The sequence below is a fragment of the Chiloscyllium plagiosum genome, unplaced genomic scaffold (genome assembly GCF_037043375.1).
Source record: "Chiloscyllium plagiosum isolate Xiang-an unplaced genomic scaffold, Cpla_swu_hap1 HiC_scaffold_4, whole genome shotgun sequence".
NCBI lineage: Eukaryota > Metazoa > Chordata > Chondrichthyes > Orectolobiformes > Hemiscylliidae > Chiloscyllium > Chiloscyllium plagiosum.
In genome coordinates, this window is record NW_028270142.1 from 151244285 (window position 1) to 151271037 (window position 26753).

Sequence of the window (26753 nt, forward strand, 5' to 3'; positions counted from 1 at the left end):
CCTTCTCCCAGTCGGCTAATCCTCAATCCATGTCAGTACCTTGCCTCTAACACTAAGGGCTCGTATCTTATTTAGCAGCCTCCTGTGTGGCATCTTGTTAAAGCTCTGTTGGAAATTCAAAATGACTGGTTCTCCTTTATCTAACTTGCTCATTACTTCCTGAAAAAATTCGAGCAGATTTGTCAGGTCTGACCTCCACTTGACAAAGCTATGCTGATCCAGCTCTATTTTACCTTGCATTTCCAAGTACTCTGTAATATCAACCTTAATAATGGACACTAAAATCCTATCAATAACCAAGGTCAGGCTAACCAACCTATAATTTCCTAGAGTCTTCTGCCTCCCTTCCTTCCTAAACAGAGGGGTTACATCAGCTATTTCCCAGTTCTCTGGGGCCCTCCCTGATTCTAGTGACTCCTGAAACATCACCACCAATGTCTCCACCATCTCCTCAGCTATTTCCTTCAGAAGTCTGAGGTCTAATCCATCTGGTCCAGGTGATTTACCTACCTTCAGATCTTTCAGCTTTCCTAGCACCTTCTCCTTAGCAATGGCCATCTCTGTCACTGCCTCTTTTGAAGCTCTAGTATGCTATCAGTGTCTTTACTGTGGAAACTGTTGTCAAGTACCTCTTCAGTTCCTCCACTATTTCTTTGTTTCCCGTTACTACTTTTCCAGTCTCATTTTCCACTCTTGCCTCACTCTTACGTTTTAGATATCTAAAAAGACCTAGGCATCTCATATTTCATCTTCTCTCCCCTTTATTGATGTTTTAGTTATCATCTGATTTTTACAGGATTCCCACTAATCGTCACCACAATGTATGCTTTTTCTTATGCTTTTATAGTGTCCCTTGTCAGCCACGGTTACTTTGCACCCTCCTCCTTAGTATGTTTCTTCTTCCTTGAGATAAATTTATGCTATTCCTTCTGAATTACCCCCAGAAGCTCCGGCCATTGCTGCAGCACTGACTTCCCTGCTCGGTTCTGATTCCAATAACTCTGGCCAGCTCCTCCCTCATGTATCTGTAGTTACCTTTACTCAATTATAACACCGTGACATCTGATTCCAGCTTCTCCCCCTCAGTGTGAATTCTATCATATTATGGTCACTGTCCCCAAGGGACAACTCCCTTCAACTCCCTAATCAAATCTGCCTCATTACACATCACCAAATCTAGAATTGCTTGTTCACTTGTAGGCTCGACCACAGACTGCTCCAAAGTTATCTTGTAGAAGTTCCTTTCTACTATCAACCTGATTTTCCCATTCCGCCTGCATATTGAAGTCCCCCATGATTATTGAAATAATGTCTTTCTTACAGGCCTTTTCTATTTCTTGATTTATTTTCTACCCCACATCCTAATGACAGTTAGGAGGCCTGTACTCCTATCAGGATTTTTGTTCCTTTGCGATTCCTCAACTCGACCCGCACCAATTCTACACTCAACTCCATATCACTCTTACTTTATTTTTATTAGAATCGTAGAATCCCTACGGTGTGGAAGCAGGCCACTTAGCCATTGAGTTCACTCCAAAGAGCATCACACCCAGGCTCAACCACTTCCCCCCCAGCTCCCCATCCCCACCATCCCCACCTATTCCTGTAACCCTGCATTTCCCATGGCCAATCCACCCAACTACACATCTTTGGCCTGATGGAAGGAAACTACAGGACCCTGAGGAGATCCACACAGAGATGGAGAGAACATGCAAACTCTACACTGAGAGTTGCTCAAGGGTGGAATCAAACCTGGGTCCCTGACACTGTGCGACAGCAGTGCTGACCACTGAGCCACCATGCAGTTTTTACTAACAAGGCAACCCCATCCCACCCTGCCCACTCTGACTGTCCTTTCAAAAGGAAGTGTATCTCTGGATACATATAATCAAGAAATAACCCACTGTACTCACTACTGCAGCCTTTCTCTTGGACAGACTTAAAACAACAATTAACTTATCTGATGCTGTGCCGTGAACTTTGCCCAAGAGTTCCTCCAAGATTAGTTGTGAATTTCACTGGTTGTTAATTTTCCCAGATACACTCCGATGTCCAGCGATACACGAATTCAAACAGCAAAGGCGGTAACTGTGCAGGTTCTTGTCAAGGATGGGAAAAATTTCTGGCTGTAAGAGCTGCTCCTTTTTTTGAGGTATTTTAGGTGTTGGAGGTGATTTCCTCGAATTCCAGGAGCAGCAATTACTGTTTTATATGCTGTTGTATTGTTTTGGAACTTTGGGAAAAAAAAGTCAAAACAACAGCAGTTTTAAAAAGGAGAAGAGCAGACAAAGGAAGTACATGGTGAGGACAGTGCAGGAGAGAGAGAGAGAGAGAACCTGCACAGTTACTGCCTTTGATGTTTGAATTCATGTATCGCTGGACATCGGAGTGCATCTGGGAAAATTAACAAACAATGAAATTCACAACTGATCTTGGAGGAACTGTTGGGCGAAGTTCACAGCACAGAATCAGATAAGTTCATTGTTGTTTTAAGTCTGTCCAAGAGAAAGGCTGCAGTAGTGAGTATAGTGGGTTCGTTCTTGATTATATGTTTTTGGAGATAAGTCTCTTGATTAAACTTAAAATATAAGCCATAGCTATTAATTTAACCTGGGGCAGTGTTTGTAGAGAAATAAGATGGTGTTGTTTTCTGGATCTGTAGATTGTGAAGGAGCAAAAATGACCTTTGCAGTGATAGGTACTTCTTGTCAGATGTGGGAGTTTAAAGAGAGTTTAAGGTTTACTGCGGATTATATCTGCCATAAATGCTGTTGGATGCGAATCTTATCAGAACGAGTGGATCGGTTGGAGAGACAGTTAGAAGCGATGAGGAATTTGCAACAGCAACAGTATGTGATGGATGGCAGTTATAGGAAGGGGGGAAAGTCTCAGATACAGTCACATAGATGGGTTAACTCCAGGAAGGCTGAGAGAGGTTGGCATCTAGGGCAGGAGTCTTTTATGGATATGCCCAATTCAAAAAGGTATGCTGTTTTGGAAAATGTAGGGGGTGATGGATTCACAGGGGAACGTAGCCGGAACAGCCAAGTTTCTGGTATTGAGACTAGCTGTAATGCAACGAGGGGTACGTCGGCTTCCAAGAGATCAATTGTGTTAGGGGATTCTGTAGTGCGAGGTATAGACAGACGTTGCTGTGGCCAGCAGAGAAAAAGCAGAATGGTGTGTTGTTTCCCTGGTCCCAGAATCAAGGATGTCTCAGAGAGGGTGCAGAATGTTCTCACAGGGGGAGAGGGGCCAGCAAGAGGTCATTGTCCACATTGGAACCAACGATATAGGAAGGGAAAAGGTTGAGATTCTGAAGGGAGATTACAGAGAGTTAGGCAGAAATTTAAAAAGGAGATCCTCGAAAGTAGTAATATCTGGATTACTCCCAGTGCTACGAGCTAGTGAGGGCAGGAATAGGAGGATAGAGCAGATGAATGTATGGCTGAGGAGCTGGTGTATGGGAGAAGGATTCACATTTTTGGATCATTGGAATCTCTTTTGGGGTAGAAGTGACCTGTACAAGAAGGACGGATCGCACCTAAATTGGAAGGGGACTAATATACTGGCAGGGAAATTTGCTAGAACTGCATGGGAGGATTTAAACTAGTAAGGTGGGGGGTGGAGAGGGTGGGACCCAGAGAGATAGTGAGGAAAGAGATCAATCTGAGACGGGTACAGCTGAGAACAGAAGTGAGTCAAACAGTCAAGGCAGGCAGGGACAAGGTAGGACTAATAAATTAAACTGCATTTATTTCAATGCAAGGGGCCTAACAGGAAAGGCAGATGAACTCAGGGCATGGTTAGGAGCATGGGACTGGGATATCATGGCTCAGGGATGGGCAAGACTGGTAGCTGAATGTTCCAGGATACAAATGCTACAGGAAGGATAGAGAGGGAGGGAAGAGGGGAGGGGGAGTGGCATTTTTGATAAGGGATAGCATTACAGCTGTGCTGAGGGAGGATATTCCCAGAAATACATCCAGGGAAGTTATTTGGGTGGAATTGAGAAACAAGAAATTGGATAATCACCTTATTGGGATTGTATTATAGACCCCCCCAATAGTCAGAGGGAAATTGAGAAACAAACTTGTAAGGAGATCTCAGCTATCTGTAAGAATAATAGGGTAGTTATGGTAGGGGATTTTAACTTTCCGTACATCGACTGGGCCTGCCATAGTGTTAAAGGTTTAGATGGAGAGGAATTTCTTAAGTGTGTACAAGACAATTTTCTGATTCAGTATGTGGATGTACCTACTAGAGAAGGTGCAAAACTTGACCTACTCTTGGGAAATAAGGCAGGGCAGGTGACTGAGGTGTCAGTGGGGGAGCACTTTGGGGCCAGCGACCATAATTCTATTCATTTTAAAATAGTGATGGAAAATGATAGACCAGATCTAAAAGTTGAAGTTCTAAATTGGAGAAAGGCCAATTTTGACAGCATTAGGCTTTCGAAAGCTGATTGGGGCAGATGTTCGCAGTTAAAGGGATGGCTGGAAAATGGGAAGCCTTCAGAAATGAGATAACAAGAATCCAGAGAAAGTATATTCCTGTCAGGGTGAAAGGGAAGGCTGGTAGGTATAGGGAATGCTGGATGACTAAAGAAATTGAGGGTTTGGTTAAGAAAAAGAAGGAAGCATATGTCAGGTATAGACAGGATAGATCGAGTGAATCCTTAGAAGAGTATAAAGAAAGTAGGAGTATACTTAAGAGGGAAATCAGGAGGGCAAAACGGGGACATGAGATAGCTTTGGCAAATAGAATTAAGGAGAATCCAAAGGGTTTTTCCAAATACATTAAGGACAAAAGGGTAACTAGGGAGAAAATAGGGCCCCTCAAAGACCACCAAGGCTGCCTTTGTGTGGAGCCACAGAAAATTGGAGAGATACTAAATGAATATTTTGCATCAGTATTTACTGTGGAAAAGGATATGGAAGATATAGACTGTAGGGAAATAGATGGTGACATCTTGCAAAATGTCCAGATTACAGAGGAGGAAGTGCTGGATGTCTTGAAACGGTTAAAGGTGGATAAATCCCCAGGACCTGATCAGGTGTACCTGATAACTCTGTGGGAATCTAGAGAAGTAATTGCTGGGCCTTTTGCTGAGATATTTGTATCATCGATAGTCACAGGTGTGGTGCCGGAAGACTGGAGGTTGGCAAACGTGGTGCCACTGTTTAAGAAGGGCAGTAAAGACAAGCCAGGGAACTATAGACCGGTGAGCCTGACCTCGGTGGTGGGCAAGTTGTTGGAGGGAATCCTGAGGGACAGGATGTACATGGATTTGCAAAGGCAAGGACTGATTCAGGATAGTCAACATGGCTTTGTGTGTGGGAAGTCATGTCTCACAAACTTGATTGAGTTTTTTGAAGAAGTAACAAAGAGGATTGATGAGGGCAGAGAGGTAGATGTGATCTATATGGACTTCAGTAAGGCATTCGACAAGGTTCCCCATGGGAAACTGATTAACAAGGTTAGATCTCATGGAATACAGGGAGAACTAGCCATTTGGTTACAGAACTGGCTCAAAGGTAGAAGACAGAGGGTGATGGGGGAGGGTTGTTTTTCAGATTGGAGGCCTGTGACCAGTGGAGTGCCACAAGGATCGGTGCTGGGTCCTCTACTTTTTGTCATTTACATAAGTGATTTGGATGTGAGCATAAGAGGTACAGTTAGTAAGTTTGCAGATGACACCAAAATTGGAGATGTAGTGGACAGTGAAGAGGGTTACGTCAGATTACAACAGGATCTGGACCAGATGGGCCAATGGGCTGAGAAGTGGCAGATGGAGTTTAATTCAGATAAATGCGAGGTGCTGCATTTTGGGAAAGCAAATCAGAGCAGAACTTATACACTTAATGGTAAGGTCCTAGGGAGTGTTGCTGAACAAAGAGACCTTGGAGTGCAGGTTCATAGCTCCTTGAAAGTGGAGTTGCAGGTGGATAGGATAGTGAAGAAGGCATTTGGTATGCTTTCCTTTATTGGTCAGAGTATTGAGTACAGGATTTGGGAGGTCATGTTGCATCTGTACAGGACATTGGTTAGGCCACTGTTGGAATATTGCGTGCATTTCTGGTCTCCTTCCTATTGGAAAAATGTTGTTAAACTTGAAAGGATTCAGAAAAGATTTAAAAGGATGTTGCCAGGGTTGGAGGATCTGAACTACAGGGACAGGCTGACCAGGCTGGGGCTGTTTTCCCTGGAGCGTTGGAGGCTGAGGGGTGACCTTATAGAGGTTTACAAAATTATGAGGGACATAGATAGGATAAATAGACAAAATCTTTTCCCTGAGATCAGGGAGTCCAGAACGAGATGGCATAGGTTTAGGGTGAGAGGGGAAAGATATAAAAGAGACCTAAGGGGCAACGTTTTCACGCAGAGGATGGTACGTGTATGGAATGAGCTGCCAGAGGAAGTGGTGGAGACTGGTACAATTGCAACATTTAAGAGGCATTTGGATGGGTATATGAATAGGAAGGGTTTGGAGGGATATGGGCCGGATGCTGGCAGGTGGGACTAGATTGGGTTAGGATATCTGTTTGGCATGGATGGGTTGGACTGAAGGGTCTGTTTCCATGCTGTACATCTCTCTGACTCTATGGCTGTATATTCACAGTTGAGAATAATGGGGTTTCTGCATTGTTTTACAGCCAGGCTTCAAATGGGAAGAAGGTTGTGAGCGGTGCCAATGCCTGAATGGAAGAAAGGTCTGTTCTTCTGAATGTCCACCACTTACCTGCCTGGAGGTGAGAAATCTTCTTTTTGTTTATTCAATTTTCTTTTGCCTTTACGTCTGAGGAGGACTCACAACTGTCTCTCCCTGGCTTGAACCTTTCGTAAGTTTTAATGAATAAGTTTGGGAGAAGATTAATGAATAAGAAAACAAAACCTTATTTAAAATGTATTTTCTAACATGTGGCAAAGTGGATTATTAACTATTGAAGCAACCTTAAATTAAACCTCATATCCCCTTTTAAATCCAAACCCACACATTCATTGACACAGAATGGACAGACAGACTAGACAAACATTATTTTCAGGAGTTTTATCAAAAAACTTTGCAAAGAGGAGAATTCCACATCTCTGAGTTTTGTTTTATTTTTTTAAATGAGAGGGAGCAATTTTAAGTTTAGCTGGGAGGTTGACAGTGAGGAAGAAGGTGTTAGGTTACAGGAGGATACAAACAGATTTGTCAGATGAGCAGATCAGTGGCAGACAAAATATAACCCTGATCATTGTGAGATGATGCACTTTGAAAGAAGGTACAAGACAACAGAATACTAAACATTCCTGATGAAGGACTTAGGCCTGAAATGTCGACTCTCCTGCTCCTCAGATGCTGCCAGACCTATGCTTTTCCAGCACCATACTTTTCGACAAATGACTGGCAGGACATCAGGAAGTTCAGAGCTTGTGGGGTGCTTGCCCACAGATCCCTGAAATTGGCAGGACAGATTCATAGTGGCGTTAGGAAGGCATTTTCAACCTCAAGCCATTCTTCATTTTTGGAAAGGTCTCACAATTCCTTCAGAATCACTGAGTCAAAAGTTTGGAATTCCCTCTGTAAGGGCATTGTGAGTCAACCGACAGCACATGGACTATAGGGGTTCAAGAAGGTAGCTCATTCCCACTTTCACAAGGGGCAACTCGGGACGGGCAATAAATGTTACGCCCAGCCATAGTCAGTTTACTTTTATTCACTTGTGGGACTTATGAATGAATAAAAAGAAACCATGTAAACGTGTTGACAGCAGTTCATGTGTTGTCTTATGAGGAATCATTGGACAGGCTGTACACATGTCCAATGGAGTTTCAAACGAGAGGCAACTTGACCATAACATAGGACATAGAACATAGAGCAATACAGCGCAGAACAGGCCCTTCGGCCCTTGATGTTGCGCCAACCTATAAACTATTCTCAGCTCGTCCCTCTACACTATCCCCAAATCATCCATGTGCTTATCTAAGGATTGTTTAAATCTCCCTGTTGTGGCTGAGTTGGCTACATTAGCAGGTAGGGCATTCCACGCCCTTACCACACTCTGAGTAAAGAACCTGCCTCTGACATCTGTCTTAAATCTATCACCTCTCAATTTGTAGTTACACCTCTCATACAAGCTGACATCATCATCCTAGGAAAAAGACTTTCACTGTCTACCCGAACTAATCCTCTGATCATCTTGTATGTCTCTATCAAATCCCCCCTTCTGCTTTCCAATGAGAACAGACCCAAATCTCTCAGCCTTTCCTCATAAGACCTTCCCTCCAGACCAGGCAACATCCTGGTAAATCTCCTCTGCACCTTTTCCAATGCTTCCACATCCTTCCCGAAATATGGTGACCAGAACTGTACACAATATTCCAAGTGTGGCCGCACTAGCATTTTGTATAGTTGCAGCATAATATTGTGGCTCCGGAACTCAGTCCCTCTACGAGTGAAACCTAACACACCGTATGCCTTCTTAACAGCACTATCCAACTTTCAGGCATCTATGTACATGGACTCCAAGATCCCTCTGCACATCCACACTACCAAGAATCTTTCCATTGACCCAGCACTCTGCCTTCCTGTTATTCTTCCCAAAGTGCATCACCTCACATTTAGCTGCATTGAACTCCATCTGCCACCTCTCAGCCCAATTCTGCAGTTTATCCAAGTCCCCCTGCAACCTGTAACATTCTTCCACACTGTCCACTATTCCACCGACTTTAGTGTCATCTGCAAATTTACTAACCCATCCACCTATGCCTGCGTCTAAGTCATTTATAAAAATGACAAACAGCAGTGGTCCCAAAACAGATCCTTGTGGCACACCACTAGTAACCAGACTCCAGGCTGAATATTTTCCATCAACCACCACTCGCTTCCTTCTTTCAGAAAGCCAGTTTCTATTCCAAACTGCTAAATCACCCTCGATCCCATGCCTCTGCATTTTCTCCAACAGCCTACCATGTAGAACCTTATCAAAGGCTTTACTGAAGTCCATGTATACCACGTCAACTGCCCTACCCTCATCTACATGCTTGGTCACCTTTTACAGTATCCTTGACTAACAAGGCCACACCTCCCCCTCTTTAACCACCTTGCCTGTTTTTAATGAAAGATCTAAACCCTGGAACCTGCAACATCTATTCCTGACCCTGCTCTATCCATGTCTCCAAAATGGCTACAATGTCGAAGTCCCAAGTGCCTATCCATGCTGCAAACTCACCTACCTTATTTTGGATACTTCTGGCTTTGAAATAGACAAACTTCAAACCAACCTGCTGTCTGCCAGCACATTCCTGCGACCCTGAAATCCTGTCCCTGTCCTCCCTACTCTCATCCTCCTGTGCACTGCAACTACACCTCCGGTTCCCATCCCCCTGCTGAACTAGTTTAAACCCACCCGAATAGCACCAGCAAATTTCCCACCCAGGATATTAGTACCCCTCTGGTTCAATGAAGACCATCCTGTTTGTACAGGTCCCATCTTCCCCAGAATGAACCCCAATTATCCAAGTACCTGAAACCCTCCCTCCTGCACCATTCCTGCAGCCACGTGTTCAGCTGATATCTCCCCCTATTCCTTGAATCGCCATGATGTAGCACAGGTAACAATCCAGAGATAACAACTCTGTTTGTTCGAGCTCTCAGCTTCCACCCTAGCTCTCTGAAATCCTGCCTTACATCCCTATCTCTCTTTCTACCTGTGTCGTTGGTACCTACGTGGACCACGACTTGAGGCTGGTCACCCTCTCCCTTCAGGACCCCAAAGACATGATCCGAGGCACCTGGAAGGTAACACACCAACCGCGCGTCTCGTTCATTCCCAACAAGCCTTCTATCTGAGCCTCTAACTACTGAGTCCCCAATGACTAACACTCTCCTCCTTTCCCTCCTTCCCCAATGTGCAACAGGGACAGGCTCTGTGCCAGAGTCCTGGGCCCCACTGCATACCCATGGTAAATCGTCCCCCTCAACAGTATCCAAAACGGTATTCATGTTTTTCAGGGGAACGACCACAGAGGATCCCTACACTGACTGTTTTTTCCCCCTTCGAACAGTCACCCAGCTTTCTTCATGCCTAGGAGTAACTACTTCCCTTTAACTCTTATCTATCACAGCCTCTGCCTCCTGAATGATCCGAAGGTCATCCAGCTCCCACTCCAGTTCCCTAACACAGTCTTGGAGGAGCGAGAGTTGGGTGCACTTCCTGCAGATGTCTTTGGATGGGACACTAATGGCGTCCCTCACCTCAAACATCCTGCAGGAGGAACATTGCTCTCCCTGCACTGCCATCCCTGCTAGTCCCCTCGTCACAAAGTAAAAAAGAAGAGACGCTTACCTGATATGTCCCTGGTCTTTAAGGTTAGAGGAGGTGATTGGGTGGGAGGCCCTACAAAGGTACGATCTGGGGTCGAAAAAACACTGACTTATATAGCTGGATGGAAATAAAAGGACAAAGTCCGCCCTTTCCCAGAAACCTCTGCTCTCTGACTTCAAATATAAAAGCTCAAATCAGTGACTCACCGCTCCCGCCAGGCCCCTGGTTCAAGCTCCCGCCCTTTGAGTTGCTGCTGCCGCTGAAAAACAGATAGAATGTTTAGGGGTTTAACAGGACATAAGCATAAGCTTAGCAACATAGAAACTAGGAGGCTAGAATCTGCCTGCTCTATTATCGTCTGTCCATGGGACAACTTGAAACTGGATAACACAATTGGAAGATTGTAGGAAAGAGCCAATATTTTAGGATTGTTCCAGAAAAGAACCACCATTGAAATGATGGGCTGAATGTTCAGCCACTGATGAACCTATGCATATTTTTATAGTATGTTTTAAAAGCTGTTTGTTTTACTTTGTGTGTTACAACTATAGAATTAATTTTTGCATGAATTGCAGGGTTATGTAAAAGTTGAGGAACTTGGAAAATGCTGTCCAGTCTGCAGGAAGGAAGTTCCTGGTAAGTGAAGATAGCACAGGTCAGACTGCGTGATTCTCTTCCTGTCTCTCTCGCTGTCAATTTCTCAGCTTGTGTCTTTCACACAGTCTGTGTGCTTCCCCAATCTCACCCTTTTCCCTTCTCTCCCCCTCTTGCATGATTCTGGAGGTGGACAATGAGAGGGTCTGAACATGAGACAGTCTCAGGGTTAGATGAGCATTTAGGACTCAAATGAGGAGAAATGTTTTCATTCAGAGATTCCTCCCTCATAATGAAAAGACCCATCTTCATATTGAAGATACCTCCATTGTGCTGTGTAGCATGAGGTAAAGTCACTCATTAGAGAGGCAGAAACAACTGGTGGTGGTTTAACCTGAGGTTACCATGCCTCAGGTGAGGGGAGTGGTTGAGAGGAGAGTCCTTCATGGTAACCTCAGCCAGCGTGAATTGAACTCACACTGTTGGCATCAGTCTACATACAAATCACCTCTCCAGCCAACTGAACTAATTTATCCTTTGTTTGGCATACCAATGTGTTTAATGAGACTTTGAACATTATAGCAACTCAAACTAAGTGTTCATGACATGTTATTGGCCATCAGCTGTTGAATTATATTGAATATCAATCTGTAACCTCACGACCCAGCATATTCCCCACTCTACAATTATCATCAAGCTAGGTGGCCCAGTAGTTAGCACTGTTGCCTCACAGCACCAGGGTTCGAACGACTGTCTATATGGAGTTTGTACATTCTCCCTATGTTTGCGTGGGTTTCCTCCACTGTCCAACGACGTGCAGGTTAGGTGGTTTGGCCATGCTAAATTGCCCATAGTGTCCAGGGATGTGCAGGCTTGGTGGATTAGCTATGGGAAATGCAGAGTTACAGGGATAGAGTGGATATTCTTCAGGGGGTCTGCATGAACTTAATAGGCTGAATGGCCTTCTTCCACAGTGTGGCGATTCTAAGATTCATGATCCAGCCCCTCAAAACCTCCCTGGTAAAGAATTCCAGATTCCCTCCCACCCCTCAGGAGAGGAAATTCCTCCTCGTCCCTGTCTTAAATCTGTCTGAGTTTATAATCCCTCTGGTCCTAGACACTCTCAGAAGGAGAAACAACCTTTCCACATCTCCCTAAGAATCTTGTGTGTTTCAATAAGATTGCCTCTCACTCTTTGAAACTCAGGCCCAATCTACTCAACGTCTCCTCATAAGACAATGGCTGCATACCTGGATACGGTTTAGTGAACCTCTGGACTGCCTCCATTGCCAATATAGCTTTCTATAGATAAAGAGCCCAAAACTGCTCAAGTGATATCCATAGGAAAATGGTTGCTGTCGGAGATAAATTATCTCAGCTCCAGGATATTTCTGAAAGAGTTTCTTACTGTGCTTAGAGAAGCTGAAATTGATCAATGCCAAGTCAACATGATTTTCTGAAAAGAAAAGGTGCAGAGGAGATTTACCAGGATGTTGCCTGGTCTGGAGGGAAGGTCTTACAAGGAAAGGCTGAGGGACTTGGGTCTGTTCTCATTGGAAAGAGGAAGGCTAAGGGGGGGTGTTTGACAGAGACATATAAGATGATCAGAGGATTAGTTCGGGTAGACAGTGAAAGACTTTTTCCTAGGATGATGACGTCAGCTTGTACGAGGGGGTATAGTTACAAATTGAGGGGTGATAGATTTAAGATAGATGTCAGATGCAGGTTCTTTACTCAGAGAGTGGTAAGGACGTGGAATTCCCTGCCTGCCAATGTAGTTAACTCAGCCACATTAGGCGCACTTAAATATTCCTTGGATAAGCATATGGATGATGATGGGATCGTATAGGGGATCGGGCTTAGATTAGTTCACAGGTTGGCACAACATCGAGGGCTGAAGGGCCTGATCTGTGCTGTATTCTTCTTTCTTTCTTTCTTTCTGTCTGTCTGTCTGTCTGTCTGTCTGTCTGTCTGTCTATCTATCTATCTATCTATCTATCTATCTATCTATCTATCTATCTATCTATCTATCTAATTATAGATAACTGGGTAATTTACTTACCTTGATCTCGCGAAGACATTTGATAAGGTATCATATAATATGTTCTTGCAGAATTATGTGAATACAAAAGCAGGAACTTACGCTGGGGTTATATAGGGCATTAGTGAAACCATATCTGGCAGATTCCTAACAGGTCAGAGTCTAGGAATACTGTGGGAAATAACTCACCTCCTGACTCCCCATGTCTGTTCACCATCTATAAGTCATAGAGTCATACAAAACAGACCTTCAGCCCAACTCGTCCATGCTGACCAGATATCCTAAATAAATCTAGTACCCGTTGCCAGTATTTGACCCATATCTCTCTAAACTCTTCCTATTCATATACCCATTCAGATGTCTTTTAAATATTTTAATTGTACAAGCCTCCACCACTTTCTCCGGCAGCTCACTCCATACACACACCACTCTCAGCATAAATCTTTGCCCTCTTACTTTAAACTTATGCCCTCTAATTTTGGATTTCCCCATCCTGGCAAAAGACCTTGAGGAAGTAAGTTTGTTCACTGAGCTGGAAGGTTTGTTTTCAGACGTTTCATCACCATTTTAAGATAACACCGTCAGTGAGCCTCCAGTACAGCGCTGATGTTATGTCCCACTTTCTATTTATGTGTTGGTGATGTCACTTCCTGTTCTTTTTCTCATGGAGTCCAAATCAATGTGTTTGTTGATAGAGTTCTGGTTGGAATGCCATGCTTCTAGCAATTCTCATGCATGTCTCTGTTTAGCTTGTCCTAGGATGGACATGTTGTCCCAGTCAAAGTGGTGTCCTTCCTCATCTGTATGTAAGGATACTAGTGATAGTGACTCATACATTGTGTGGCTAGTTGATGTTTGTGTATTCTAGTGGCTAGTTTTCTGCCTGTTTGTTCAATGCAGTGTTTATTACAATTCTTGCAGGGTATTTTGTAACTGACATTCGTTTTGCTTATTGTCTATATAGGGTCTTTTAAGTTTATTAGCTGCTGTTTCAGTTAATTGGTGAGGAAGGACATCAGAGCTGAAAAATGTGTTGCTGGAAAAGTGCAGCAGGTCAGGCAGCATCCAAGGTGCAGGAGAATCGACGTTTCGGGCATAAGCCCTTCTTCAGCTCCTTGGATGCTGCCTGACCTGCTGCGCTTTTCCAGCAACACATTTTTCAGCTCTGATCTCCAGCATCTGCAGTCCTCACTTTCTCCTAGAGGAAGGACATCACTTTGACTTGGACAACACATCCATCCTAGGACAAGCTAAACAGAGACACGCACGAGAATTCCTAGAAGCATGGCATTCCAATGTGAACTCTATCAACAAACACATCAATTTGGACCCCATCTACCACCCTCTGAGAAAAAGATCAGGAAATGACATCACCAACACAGAAAATGAAATCACAATCACAAGGAAACCTAATTACCTCAATAGAAGCAGGACATAACACTTGCGCTTCACCAGGGACTCGCTGATGATGTTATCTAGTATGGTTACGAAACGTCTTAAAACAAATCTTCCAGCTCAGTGAGCAAACTTACATCCAGAACCTCAACCTGAGCTACAAATCTTCTCAAAATTCTCAAAAGACCTTGTCTATTTCTCCTATCCATGCCCCTCATGAAATTATATACATCCAAAAGGTCACCACTCTGCCTCTGACAATCCAGGGAAAACAGCCCTAACCTATTCAGCCTCTCTCTACAACTCAAAGCATCCAACCCTGGCAACATCCTTGTAAGTCTTTTCTGAACCCTTTCACATTTCACAACATCCTTTCTATAGTGGGGAGAACACAGTTGCTTGCAGCATTCCAAAAGTCCAATGTCCTGTACAGCCACAACATGACCTCCCAACTCCTACTCTCAATGCACTGACCAAAAAGGCAGGTGTACCAAATGCCTTTTTTATTTACAAGTTAACAGTCCATTACCAGCTCTAGTCCATATTCTGGTCCTGGGCTTAAAGTTGGACAAGTCAATTTTCGATGCCTGTTCTTCTCATTCCTACTGATGTTATTGTCAGCAGCACGGTACAAAGTTAATTGATCATTGGGCATATCCTAAACTCTCCAATGAACCAGTGTTGGTGACTTTACCCTTGGGCACTTTAATGTGCATCCGTCCCTAGAGTCAAAATGTTTTCTGTGGGCAGGTGTGGTGGCAATGTAGACGAGATACACACGGTTACATCTGAATATCAGAACTGCAAGCATAAGGTAATAACTTCATTGCTCATTCCTCCTCCTACACATTCAACAAGAATGGTTCCGGGAATGAGAAACTTCAGTGATGATGACAGATTGAAGAAGTTGGGACTGTTCTCCTCGGAGAAAAGATCTGATTGAGGTTTTAAAATCATGAACAGAAGGTAGACAGAGTCATTAGGGAAAAGCTGTTCTTGCTTGTAAAAGGCAAATAGATCAAGACAGTGTTGATTTAAAGTGAAATGAAAAAGGGTAACACAAGAAAAAACTTTTTCAGACAGCGAGTCATTTGGGTCTGGAATATTTTGATTGATTTATTGTCACGTACTGAAACACATTGCAAAGCTTTGTTTATGAGCAGAACAGGCAGATCATAATAAACGGGGATGTACAGATCAGAGATTGTAAAACACTTAGACAGAAGCATACAGGTTACATTGCACAAGGCGTGCACCAGGTGAGATCAATATTAGCAAGATCAGCATTAAAGTTTAGAGAGTCCATTCAGCAATCTAGTAATGGCCAGGAAGAAGCTTTTTCTGAACCTCCTGGTGCATGTGTTCAAGCTTCTGTGTCTCCTGCTCCACAGAAGAGGTTGGAAGAGATCATTACAGGGGTGGGAAAAGTCTTTAATACTGTATGGAGGCAGGTTCAATTGAGGCATATTCAAGGAGGCAATGAATCATTATTCAGATTGAAATGGTGTGCAGGGATATGAGAAAGTGAGGGATTGGCCCAGACAGACCAATCAGACTGAGTGTAGGAAAAACCTCAGAGCAATCGCACGATGAAGAAATGTTTAAGGAAAAACATTCCATCCTGGGGATTGCACAAGCCTACAGTCACCTTATTAAGAGTAAAACATTTTGCAGCCTTCGCGATGGCTGCGGGAAAAGATTTTGATTGCCCCAATCGAAATGGTGTACAGGGATATGAGAGGGTGAGAGATTGGCTCACTTGAAAGGTACGGGCATTACATATTAAATGGCCTCCTTTTGTTCTGTAATAATTCATAGGCTTCATCTTTCTGAAGAACTGGGTTTGGAAGCCCAGCCAGACACATGGAGCACAATCACTACAAAAGAAAGTGGGACTGAATGTTGGTCCAGGAGATTATGTCCCTGATTGTGTAACGTTTTCCTTCTGCTAGATATCTCTCCGAAGTGCCAACATTTCACCGAAATTCGGAACATATCCAAGGGCCAGTGCCATCTGACAAATGTGGCAGTCAGTTCCTGCAGGGGAAGCTGTCTATCCCAAGTTCACGTCATTCCAGAGGTAAGCATTGAAGCTCCCAGGTTTGCTGAATGTAAAGAATTTGCAAATAATCAAATGTCCATCAGAAAGTCCAATCAAACTGCATGTAGGAAAAACCTGAGAGCAATCCACGATGAAGAAATGTTTAAGGAAAAGCATTCCATCCTGGGGATTGCACAAGCCTACAGTCACCTTATTAAGAGTAAAACATTTTGCAGCCTTCGCTGTGGCTGTGGGAAAAGGATTTGATTGATCAAGACCAGAGAGTATCAGGGTAGGCTTATATCTGTGGGAGTCAAGATTAGAGTCGTGCTGGAAAAGCACAGCAGGTCAGGCAGCATCCAAGGAGCAGGAAAATTGACATTTCGGGCAAAAGCCCTTCATCACCCTCATTCCTGATGAAGGGCTTTTGCCTGAAGCATTGATTTTCCTGTTCCTCAGATGCTGCCTGACCTGCTGTGCTTTTCCAGCATCACAATAATCTTGACTCTGATCTTCAGCATCTACAGTACTCACTTTCACCTTGTTTCTGTGGGATACATCTTAATACTGAAATTACCTATAGCGCAACATGAAGTGTAACAATACTAGTGTGTACAGAATCTCTCCATGAATATGTCATGCCATTTGGTCAAAAGACAGACATTCCTCTGGAGTTAAGAGGAAATAAAGTGTTGTTGATGCTCAATACCTTCATCCTTTGTCAAGTTTTAATTCTCTAGTCATCATGTCGTAGAAGAAATTGTATATTATTAAAGAGGGGATTGGGAAGATATGAGCCCAGCACATCAGTGCAAAAGATAAAACTGAACTTTTCACAGCAATCTTCAGCCAGAAGTGCAGAGTTTATCTCTCCACCCCGGAGGCTCCTGGCCTCTAATCCTGATGAAGGGCTTTTGCCCGAACCGTCGATTTTCCTGCTCCTCGGATGCTGCCTGACCTGCTGTGCTTTTCCAGCACTACTCTAATTTAAACTTTGGTTTCCAGCATCTGCAGTCCTCACTTTTGCCTGGAAATGCAGAGTGGATGATCCATCTTGGCCTCTTCCAGAGGCCCTCAACATAACTGATACCAACTTCAGCCAATTCCATTCAATACATGTAATATATTAAGAGGCACCTGGAAGCACCGAATATTGCAAAAGCTATGGGCTCTGACAACATTTCAGCAATAGTGCTGAGGACTTGTGCTCCAGAATAGGCTTATGCAGAAAGTCAGGAGGCATGGGATAGAGGGACATTTGGCCAGTTGGATAGAAAACTGGCTAACTGGTCGAAGTCAGAGAGTGGTGGTAGATGGTAAATATTCAGCCTGGAGCCCAGTTACAAGTGGAGTTCCGCAGGGATCAGTTCTGGGTCCTCTGCTGTTTGTAATTTTTATTAATGACTTGGAAGAGGGAGTCGAAGGGTGGGTCAGTAAATTTGCAGATGATATGAAGATTGGTGGAGTTGTGGATAGTGAGGAGGGCTGTTGTCGGCTACAAAGGGACTTAGATATGATGCAGAGCTGGGCTGAGGAGTGGCAGATGGCGTTCAACCCTGTCAAGTGTGAGGTTGTCCATTTTGGAAGGACAAATAAGAATGTAGAATACAGGGTTAACGGTAGGGTTCTTAGTAAGGTGGAGGAGCAGAGGTATCTTGGGGTCTATGTTCATAGATCTTTGAAAGTTGCCACTCAGGTGGATAGAGCTTGTAAGAAGGTCTATGGCGTATTAGCGTTCATTAGCAGAGGGATTGAATTCAAGAGTCGTGAAGTGATGTTACAGCTGTACAGGACTTTGGTTAGGCCACATTTGGAGTACTGTGTGCAGTTCTGGTCGCCTCACTTTAGGAAAGATGTGGAAGCTTTGGAGAGGGTGCAGAGAAATATACCAGGATATTGCCTGGAATGCAGAATAGGTCGTACGAGGATAGGTTGAGCGTGCTAGGCCTTTTCTCATTGGAACGGAGAAGGATGAGGGGTGACTTGATAGAGGTTTATAAGATGATCAGGGGAATAGATAGAGTAGACAGTCAGAAACTTTTTCCCTGGGTACAACAGAGTGTTACAAGGGGACATAAATTTAAGGTGAAGGGTGGAAGGTATAGGGGAGATGTCGGGGTAGGTTCTTTACCCAGAGAGTGGTGGGGGCATGGAATGCGCTGCCTGTGGGAGTGGCAGAGTCAGAATCATTGGCGAACTTTAAGCGGCAATTGGATAGGTACATGGATGGGTGCTTAAGCTAGGACAAATGTTCGGCACAACATCGTGGGCCGAAGGGCCTGTTCTGTGCTGTATTGTTCTATGTTCTAGAATGTGCCGCTCCCCTAGCCAAGCTGTACCAGTACAGTTATAACACAGGTATCTATCCACAATTTAGAAAACTGTCCAGGTATGTCCTGTACATAAAAAGCAGGACATATCCAACCCAGCCAGTTACCGCCCCATCAATGTCCTCTCGATCATCGGTAAACATAGAACATAGAACATAGAACAATACAGCGCAGTACAGGCCCTTTGGCCCTCGATGTTGCGCCGATCCAAGCCCACCTAACCTATACTAACCCACTATCCTCCATATACCTATCCAATGCCCGCTTAAATGCCCATAAAAAGGGAGAGTCCACCACTGCTACTGGCAGGGCATTCCATGAACTTACAACTCGCTGAGTGAAGAACCTACCCCTAACTTCAGTCCTATATCTACCCCCCCTTAATTTAAAGCTATGCCCCCTTGTAATACCCGACTCCATACGCGGGAAAAGGTTCACACTGTCAACCCTATCTAACCCCCTAATCATCTTGTACACCTCAATCAAGTCACCCCTAAACCTTCTTTTCTCTAATGAAAACAGCCCCAAGTGTCTCAGTCTTTCCTCATACGATCTTCCTTCCATACCAGGCAACATCCTGGTAAACCTCCTCTGCACCCGTTCCAGTGCCTCCACATCCTTCCTATAGTATGGCGACCAAAACTGCACACAATATTCCAGATGCGGCCGCACCAGAGTCTTATACAACTGCATCATGACCTCAGGACTCCGGAACTCAATTCCTCTACCAATAAAAGCCAGTACGCCATATGCCTTCCTCACCGCACTATTTACCTGGGTGGCAACTTTCAGAGATCTGTGTACATGGACACCAAGATCCCTCTGCTCATCCACACTACCAAGTATCCGACCATTAGCCCAGTACCCCATCTTTTTGTTATTCTTCCCAAAGTGAATCACCTCACACTTAGCTACATTGAATTCCATTTGCCACCTTTCTGCCCAGCTCTGCAGCTTATCTATATCCTGCTGTAACCTGCCACATCCTTCCTCACTGTCAACAACTCCTCCGACTTTCGTATCATCCGCAAACTTGCTCACCCAACCTTCTAACCCCTCTTCCAGGTCATTTATAAAAATGACAAACAGCAATGGTCCCAAAACAGATCCTTGCAGAACACCGCTAGTGACGGCACTCCATGAAGAAACTTTGCCATCAACTAATACCCTCTGTCTTCTTCCATCCAGCCAATTCCTAATCCAAACCTCCAACTCACCCTCAATGCCATATCTCCGTATTTTCTGCAGTAGCCTATCATGGGGAACCTTATCAAACGCCTTACTAAAATCCATATATACCACATCTACCGCTTTCCCCTCATCAACCTCCTTCGTCACCTTTTCAAAGAATTTGAAAAGGTAAAGTGATGGAAGGTGTCATCAACAGTGCTATCAAGATGCACCTGCTCAGCAATAACCTACTCGGTGATGCCCAGTTTGGGTTCCACCAGGGCCATTCAGCTCCTGACCTCATTACAGCCTTGGTTCAAACATGGACTGAAGAGCTGAGTTCCAGAGGGGAGGGGAGAGTGACATCCCTTGACACCAAGGCTGCACTTAGTGCATCAAGGATCCCTGGCAAAACTGGATTCAGTGCATTGGCCAGGCCATAGCTGGGGTACTTTATGCAGTTCTGGTCACCTCACTATGAGAAGGATGTGATAGCATTATAGGGGATTGGGAGCAGGTTCACCAGGATGTTGCCTCGGATGGAGAAATTGAGCTACAAGGAGAGACTAGGTAGGTTTGCATTTTCTTCAGAATATCAGTTATCTGAATACTCAATTATCCAAACGAAATACTGCCCATCCATCTCATTCGGATAATTGAGATTCCTCTGAATTTGGATAAGCACTTCAAATGTCATAACCTTCAAGGATATGGGTAAGTGCAGGAAATTGGTATTAGCGCACCTTTACTGGTGGTTATGTCAGTGCAGGCTTGATGGCCCAAAGGGCCTTTTCTGCACTGTATGTATCTGTGATTCTCTACCTCCCTTCTTAAAAAGTTGAACCACATTTGCCATCCTCCAGTCCTCTGGTACATCCTCCGGCCAGAGAGGAAAAAAATATTTGTGTCAGAGCCCCTGCAATTTCTTGTCTCACCTCCTGCAGCAGCCTGGGATATAATTCATCCAGGCCAGGGGAAACTGTCTGTTTTTAAGCCCAACAGTCCTTCCAGGTGAGACAGAAGTTCACTCACCTCTCTTCCAACCTAGTGTACTGCATCAGATGCTCCCAATGTGGTCTTCTCTACATCGGGGAGGCCCAACGTAATTTTAGGGAACGGTTCAACGAGCACCTCAGCCAGGCCCACGGGGCTGACCAGATCTTCCAGTCACCGCTCATTTCAATTCCCCTTCCCACTCCCTTTCTGACATGACCATCCTTGGCCTCCTCCATTGCCAAAATGAGCCACAGCGCAAATTGGAGGAACAGCACCTCATCTTCTGCAAGGGCAGCCTACAGCCTGATTGACTTAACATTGAGCTGTCCAATTTCAAATAACTTCCCTCCCCATCCCCGACTCCCTTCCCGGCTCCTCCCCAACCCTTCCACCGCTTCCTGCCACCAACTAGATTCATTTCTCCCACTAATCAACCAGGTCATACCCTCTACCTGTCTTCACCTATGCCCACTTCACACCTTCCCCCCACCATCCCCTTTATCTGCAGCTCCCTCCACACCCACCCCCAGTCCTGAAGAAGGGCTACACCCAAAATGTTAAATTCAGTCCCTCCTGTTGCTGCCTGCCTTGCTGTGTTCCTCTCCCTCCTGTTGCTGCCTGCCTTGCTGTGTTCCTCTCCCTCCTGTTGCTGCCTGCCTTGCTGTGTTCCTCTCCCTCCTGTTGCTGCCTGCCTTGCTGTGTCCCTCTCCCTCCTGTTGCTGCCTGCCTTGCTGTGTCCCTCTCCCTCCTGTTGCTGCCTGCCTTGCTGTGTTCCTCTCCCTCCTGTTGCTGCCTGCCTTGCTGTGTTCCTCTCCCTCCTGTTGCTGCCTGCCTTGCTGTGTTCTTCCAGCTTCCTGCCTGTCTATTTTAGATTCCAATTTCTGCAGTTTTTGTCTTTAAGCCCACGAGAGCCTCTAATACATTCCCATTTCTCGTGTGAAGCTGAGCAAGTTCCTTACAGTCTCTGTTCCTGAATTCTGTACCTACGTTCTCTTCCTTTTGTGCAAACATCAAAGAGAAGCATTCACTCAACATCCTTCCACTATCCTGCGCCTTCACACATAGGTTGCCCCCTTGGTCCCTAATGGGCCCTACTCTTTCCCTGCTTAACTGCTTACCTTTAATGTAATTTAGTATTTATGAAGTATCTTGGGATTCTCCCTAATCTTGTTCATAATATCCTTTCTCATGCCTCCTTTTTGCTCTTCTAATTGCTTCCTCAAGGTCCCTCCTGAAGTTATTGTATTTCTGAAGGGCCACAACTGAATTGCTCCATCTGGGCTTGCTAATAGCTCTTCTCTTCTTCATCATCCAGTCCTGAATTGTCCTGGATATCCAGGATTGTCTGGACGTATTGCTGCTACATTTCCCCCAAAAAGAAACATGTTGGACCTACACTCTCCCCAGCTCATTTTGAATCCCCTCCCTACCCCTCTCCCTTGCTCAGCCATAGCATTACCTATAAGCAGCTATTCCCTGTCTACTGTGGTCAGATCCTGCTTTATTTTAATAAATTGTGCCTTCCAAAGCCATCTTTTGCAGGCCATCTTTTTCCCTGTCCAGAATAAATTTGAACTGCACTATGTTGTGGTCACTATTGCTTAAATGCTCCCCAACTGCCACATCAAACACTTATCTGGTTTCTTTCCACAGACCAGATCCAGCACTACACTGTCCCTGTTGGGCCTTCTCTATATTGATGCAAAAAACTGCCTTGGATACATTTCAAGAACTCTGCTCCCTCTAAATCCTTCACACTGTGACTATCCCAATTTACATTGGGGAAAGTCTAAATCCCTGAGTATAATTAACTGATTATTGCTCTAACACACCTCTGTGAACTGTCTACATATTTGCTCCTTTATTTCTCGCTGACCTATTGGGAGCCTAATAAACTCCCAGTAAATTGGCTGCTCCTCAACGTTTCTAAGTTCTACCCTCATTGGAGGACCTTCCAAGATGTCATCTCTCCTCTGTCTCACCTAAAGATGTTGAGTTGCCAGTCCAGCCCTTCACTCAGCCATGTTTCTGTGACAGCAACAATGTGTCAATCCACACCATTAACCCACATTACCTATTACACTCTTAGTATTAAAGTAAAGACCGTTCAGCCTTTCCTTACTCTCTTGGCACTCAACAAATCTTTAAGGAAATATGAGAGAAATGTTAACATTATGGAGTAGTTATAAGGGAGGACTTCAATTATTCAAATATACTGTAGGATACTGGTAAGGGGGAGCAAGGACTGTGTTCAGGAGAGTTTCCTACAGCACCATGTGTCCAGTTCAACAGGAAGGATGCATGTTTGGACCTGGTCCTTGGAAATGAGGTGGGTTAAGTGAATCAAGTGTCAGTGGGAGAGCATTTCAGTAAGCTTCGCATGAACAGGAATGAGAGATGACATCTGGAGTCACTGTCTGAATAAGAACTATTTCAGGGAATTTGGAGGCAGTGTGGGAATTTGGTGCAGAGGGGAAGAGGTGTTTTTTTAGCTCATAGTTTATGAGGTCTTTTTACAGGATAAACTGAAACCTAAGATTAAGGATCCAGCACAAAAGAAAGAGGAATTTGATTTGATTTATTGTAGTCAAGACCAAAGTACAGTGAAAAGTTTTGTTTTGTGAGCAGTACAGGCAGCTCATAGCAAACAAGGACATACAGATCATAGGAAGCTTAGACAGAGTGAGATATACAAGGTTACACTGCACAGGAGGTGCTCAAAGTGAAATCAACATGAGCAAGATCAAAGTTGAAACTTTATTGCTGGAACAGCACAGCAGGTCAGGCAGCATCCAGGGAACAGGAGATTCGACGTTTCGGGCACAGGCCCTTCTTCAGGAATGAGCAGAGAGTGTTCAGCAGGAGAAGATAAAAGGTAGGGAGGAGGGACTTGGAGGAGGGGAGTTGGAAATGTGATAGGTGGAAAGAGGTCAAGGTGAGGGTGATAGGTCGGAGTAGGATGGAGGCGGAGAGGTCAAGAAGAAGACTGCAGGTCAGGAAGGCGGTGCCGGGCTGGAGGGATCCGGCTGAGACAAGGTGGGGGGAGGGGGGATGAAGAAACTGGTGAAGTCCAAGTTCATCCCCTGCGGTTGGAGGGTTCCCAGTCGGAAGATAAGACGCTCCTCCTCCGACCGTCGGGTTGTTCAGAGCGATTCAGACCGTCGGGTCGAGCGATTCAGAGAGCACCTCTGGGCCACCCGGACGAACCAACCCAACCAACCTGTAGCACAGCATTTCAACTCCCCCTCCCACTCCACCGAGGATATGCAGGTCATTGGACTCATCCACCGCCAAACCACAACAACCCGACGGTCGGAGGAGGAGCGTCTTATCTTCCAACTGGGAACCCTCCAACCGCAGGGGATGAACTTGGACTTCACCAGTTTCTTCATCCCCCCTCCCCCCACCTTGTCTCAGCCGGATCCCTCCAGCCCGGCACCGCCTTCCTGACCTGCAGTCTTCTTCTTGACCTCTCCGCCTCCATCCTACTCCGACCTATCACCCTCACCTTGACCTCTTTCCACCTATCACATTTCCAACGCCCCTCCTCCAAGTCCCTCCTCCCTACCTTTTATCTTCTCCTGCTGAACACTCTCTGCTCATTCCTGAAGAAGGGCCTGTGCCCGAAACGTCGAATCTCCTGTTCCCTGGATGCTGCCTGACCTGCTGTGCTGTTCCAGCAATAAAGTTTCAACTTTGTGATCCAGCATCTGCAGACCTCACTTTCTCCATGAGCAAGATCAACATCATTTGAAATTACAGAGGTCCATTCAGCAGTCTAAAAACATCAGGGAAAAAGCTGTTCTTGAACCTGTTGGTGCATATGTTCAAATTTCTGTATCTTCAGTCTGATGGAAGAGGTTGAAAGAGAGTATTACCAGGGTGGGAGGAGCCTTTGATGATGTTGGCTGCCTTTCCACAGCAACGAGACAGGTAAGTGGAGGCCATGGATGGGAGGTTGCCTTGTGTGATGGTCTGGGCCATGTTCACAACTTTCTGTAGTTTCTTAATGTCCTGGGCAGAGCAAATGCCTTACCAAGCAGTGTTACACCCAGACAGAGTACTTTTTACAGTACATCTGTAAAAGCTGGTGAGGGTGCTTATGGATGTGCCAAATTTCCAAGCCTCCTGAGGAAGTAGAGACAGCGTTGTGCCTTATAGACATAGAACATAGAAGAATACAGCGCAGTACAGGCCCTTCGGCCCTCGATGTTGCGCCGATCCAAGCCCACCTAACCTACACTAGCCCACTATCCTCCATATGCCTATCCAATGCCCGCTTAAATGCCCATAATGAGGGAGAGTCCACCACTGCTACTGGCAGGGCATTCCATGAACTCACGACTCGCTGAGTAAAGAACCTGCCCCTAACATCTGTCCTATACCTACACCCCCTTAATTTAAAGCTATGCCCCGTTGTAATAGCTGACTCCATACGTGGAAAAAGGTTCTCACTGTCAACCCTATCTAAACCCCTAATCATCTTGTACACCTCTATCAAGTCACCCCTAAACCTTCTTTTCTCCAATGAAAACAACCCCAGGTGCCTCAGCCTTTCCTCATACGATCTTCCTACCACACCAGGCAACATCCTGGTAAACCTCCTCTGCACCCGTTCAAGTGCCTCCACATCCTTCCTATAGTATGGCGACCAAAACTGCACACAATACTCCAGATGCGGCTGCACTAGAGTCTTATACAACTGCAACATGACCTCAGGACTCCGGAACTCAATTCCTCTCTCACCGCACTATTTACCTGGGTGGCAACTTTCAAAGATCTGTGTACATGGACACCAAGATCCCTCTGCTCATCGACACTACCAAGTATTCGACCATTAGCCCAGTACCCCATCTTTTTGTTACTCTTACCAAAGTGAATCACCTCACACTTAGCTACATTGAACTCCATTTGCCACCTTTCTGCCCAGCTCTGCAGCTTATCTATATCCCGCTGTAACCTGCCACATCCTTCCTCACTGTCAACAACTCTTCCGACTTTCGTATCATCCGCAAACTTGCTCACCCACCCTTCTAACCCCTCCTCCAGGTCATTTATAAAAATGACAAACAGCAATGGTCCCAAAACAGATCCTTGCGGAACACCGCTAGTGACGGCACTCCAAGATGAACCTTTGCCATCAACTATTACCCTCTGTCTTCTTCCAGCCAGCCAACTCCTAATCCAAACCTCCAACTCACCCTCAATGCCATACCTCTGTATTTTTTGCAGTAGTCTACCATGGGGAACCTTATCAAACGCCTTACTAAAATCCATATACACCACATCTACTGCTTTCCCCTCGTCCACCTCCTTAGTCACCTTCTCAAAGAATTCAATAAGGTTTGTGAGGCACGACCTGCCCTTCACAAAACCATGCTGACTATCATTGATCACATTATTCCTATCCAGATGTTCATAAATCCTATCCCTATTCTCTCTAAGACTTTGCCCACAACAGAAGTGAGACTCACCGGCATATAGTTACTAGGGTTATCCCTACTCCCCTTCTTGAACAAGGGAACCACATTTGCTAGCCTGCAATCTTCTGGCACTACTCCTGTAGACAACGAGGACATAAAAATCAAGGCCAATGGCTCTGCAATCTCCTCCCTTGCTTCCCAGAGAATCCTAGGATAAATGCCATCAGGCCCAGGGGACTTATCTATTTTCACCCTTTCCAGAATTTCCAACACCTCTTCCCTACATACCTCAAAGCCATTCCATTCTACTTAATTGTGACTCAATATTTACATCGACAACAATGTCCTGTTCCTGAGTGAATACTGACAAAAAGTATTCATTCAGTGTTGCCCCAATCTCTTCAGCCTCCACACACAATTTCCCACTACTATCCTTGACTGGACCTATTC

At 45.0% G+C, this 26753-nt stretch overlaps 1 protein-coding gene across 1 annotated transcript in view; it reads left to right on the plus strand.

Moving 5' to 3' along the window:
* LOC122548771 (SCO-spondin-like) overlaps positions 1-26753 on the plus strand; it is a 130753-nt gene that overhangs the window by 91614 nt on the left and 12386 nt on the right. The window contains exons 10-12 of the mRNA XM_087986793.1: positions 6657-6752; positions 10889-10949; positions 16296-16423. Coding sequence (XP_087842919.1) covers positions 6657-6752; positions 10889-10949; positions 16296-16423 — 285 coding nt within the window. The remainder of the gene's footprint in view (positions 1-6656; positions 6753-10888; positions 10950-16295; positions 16424-26753) is intronic.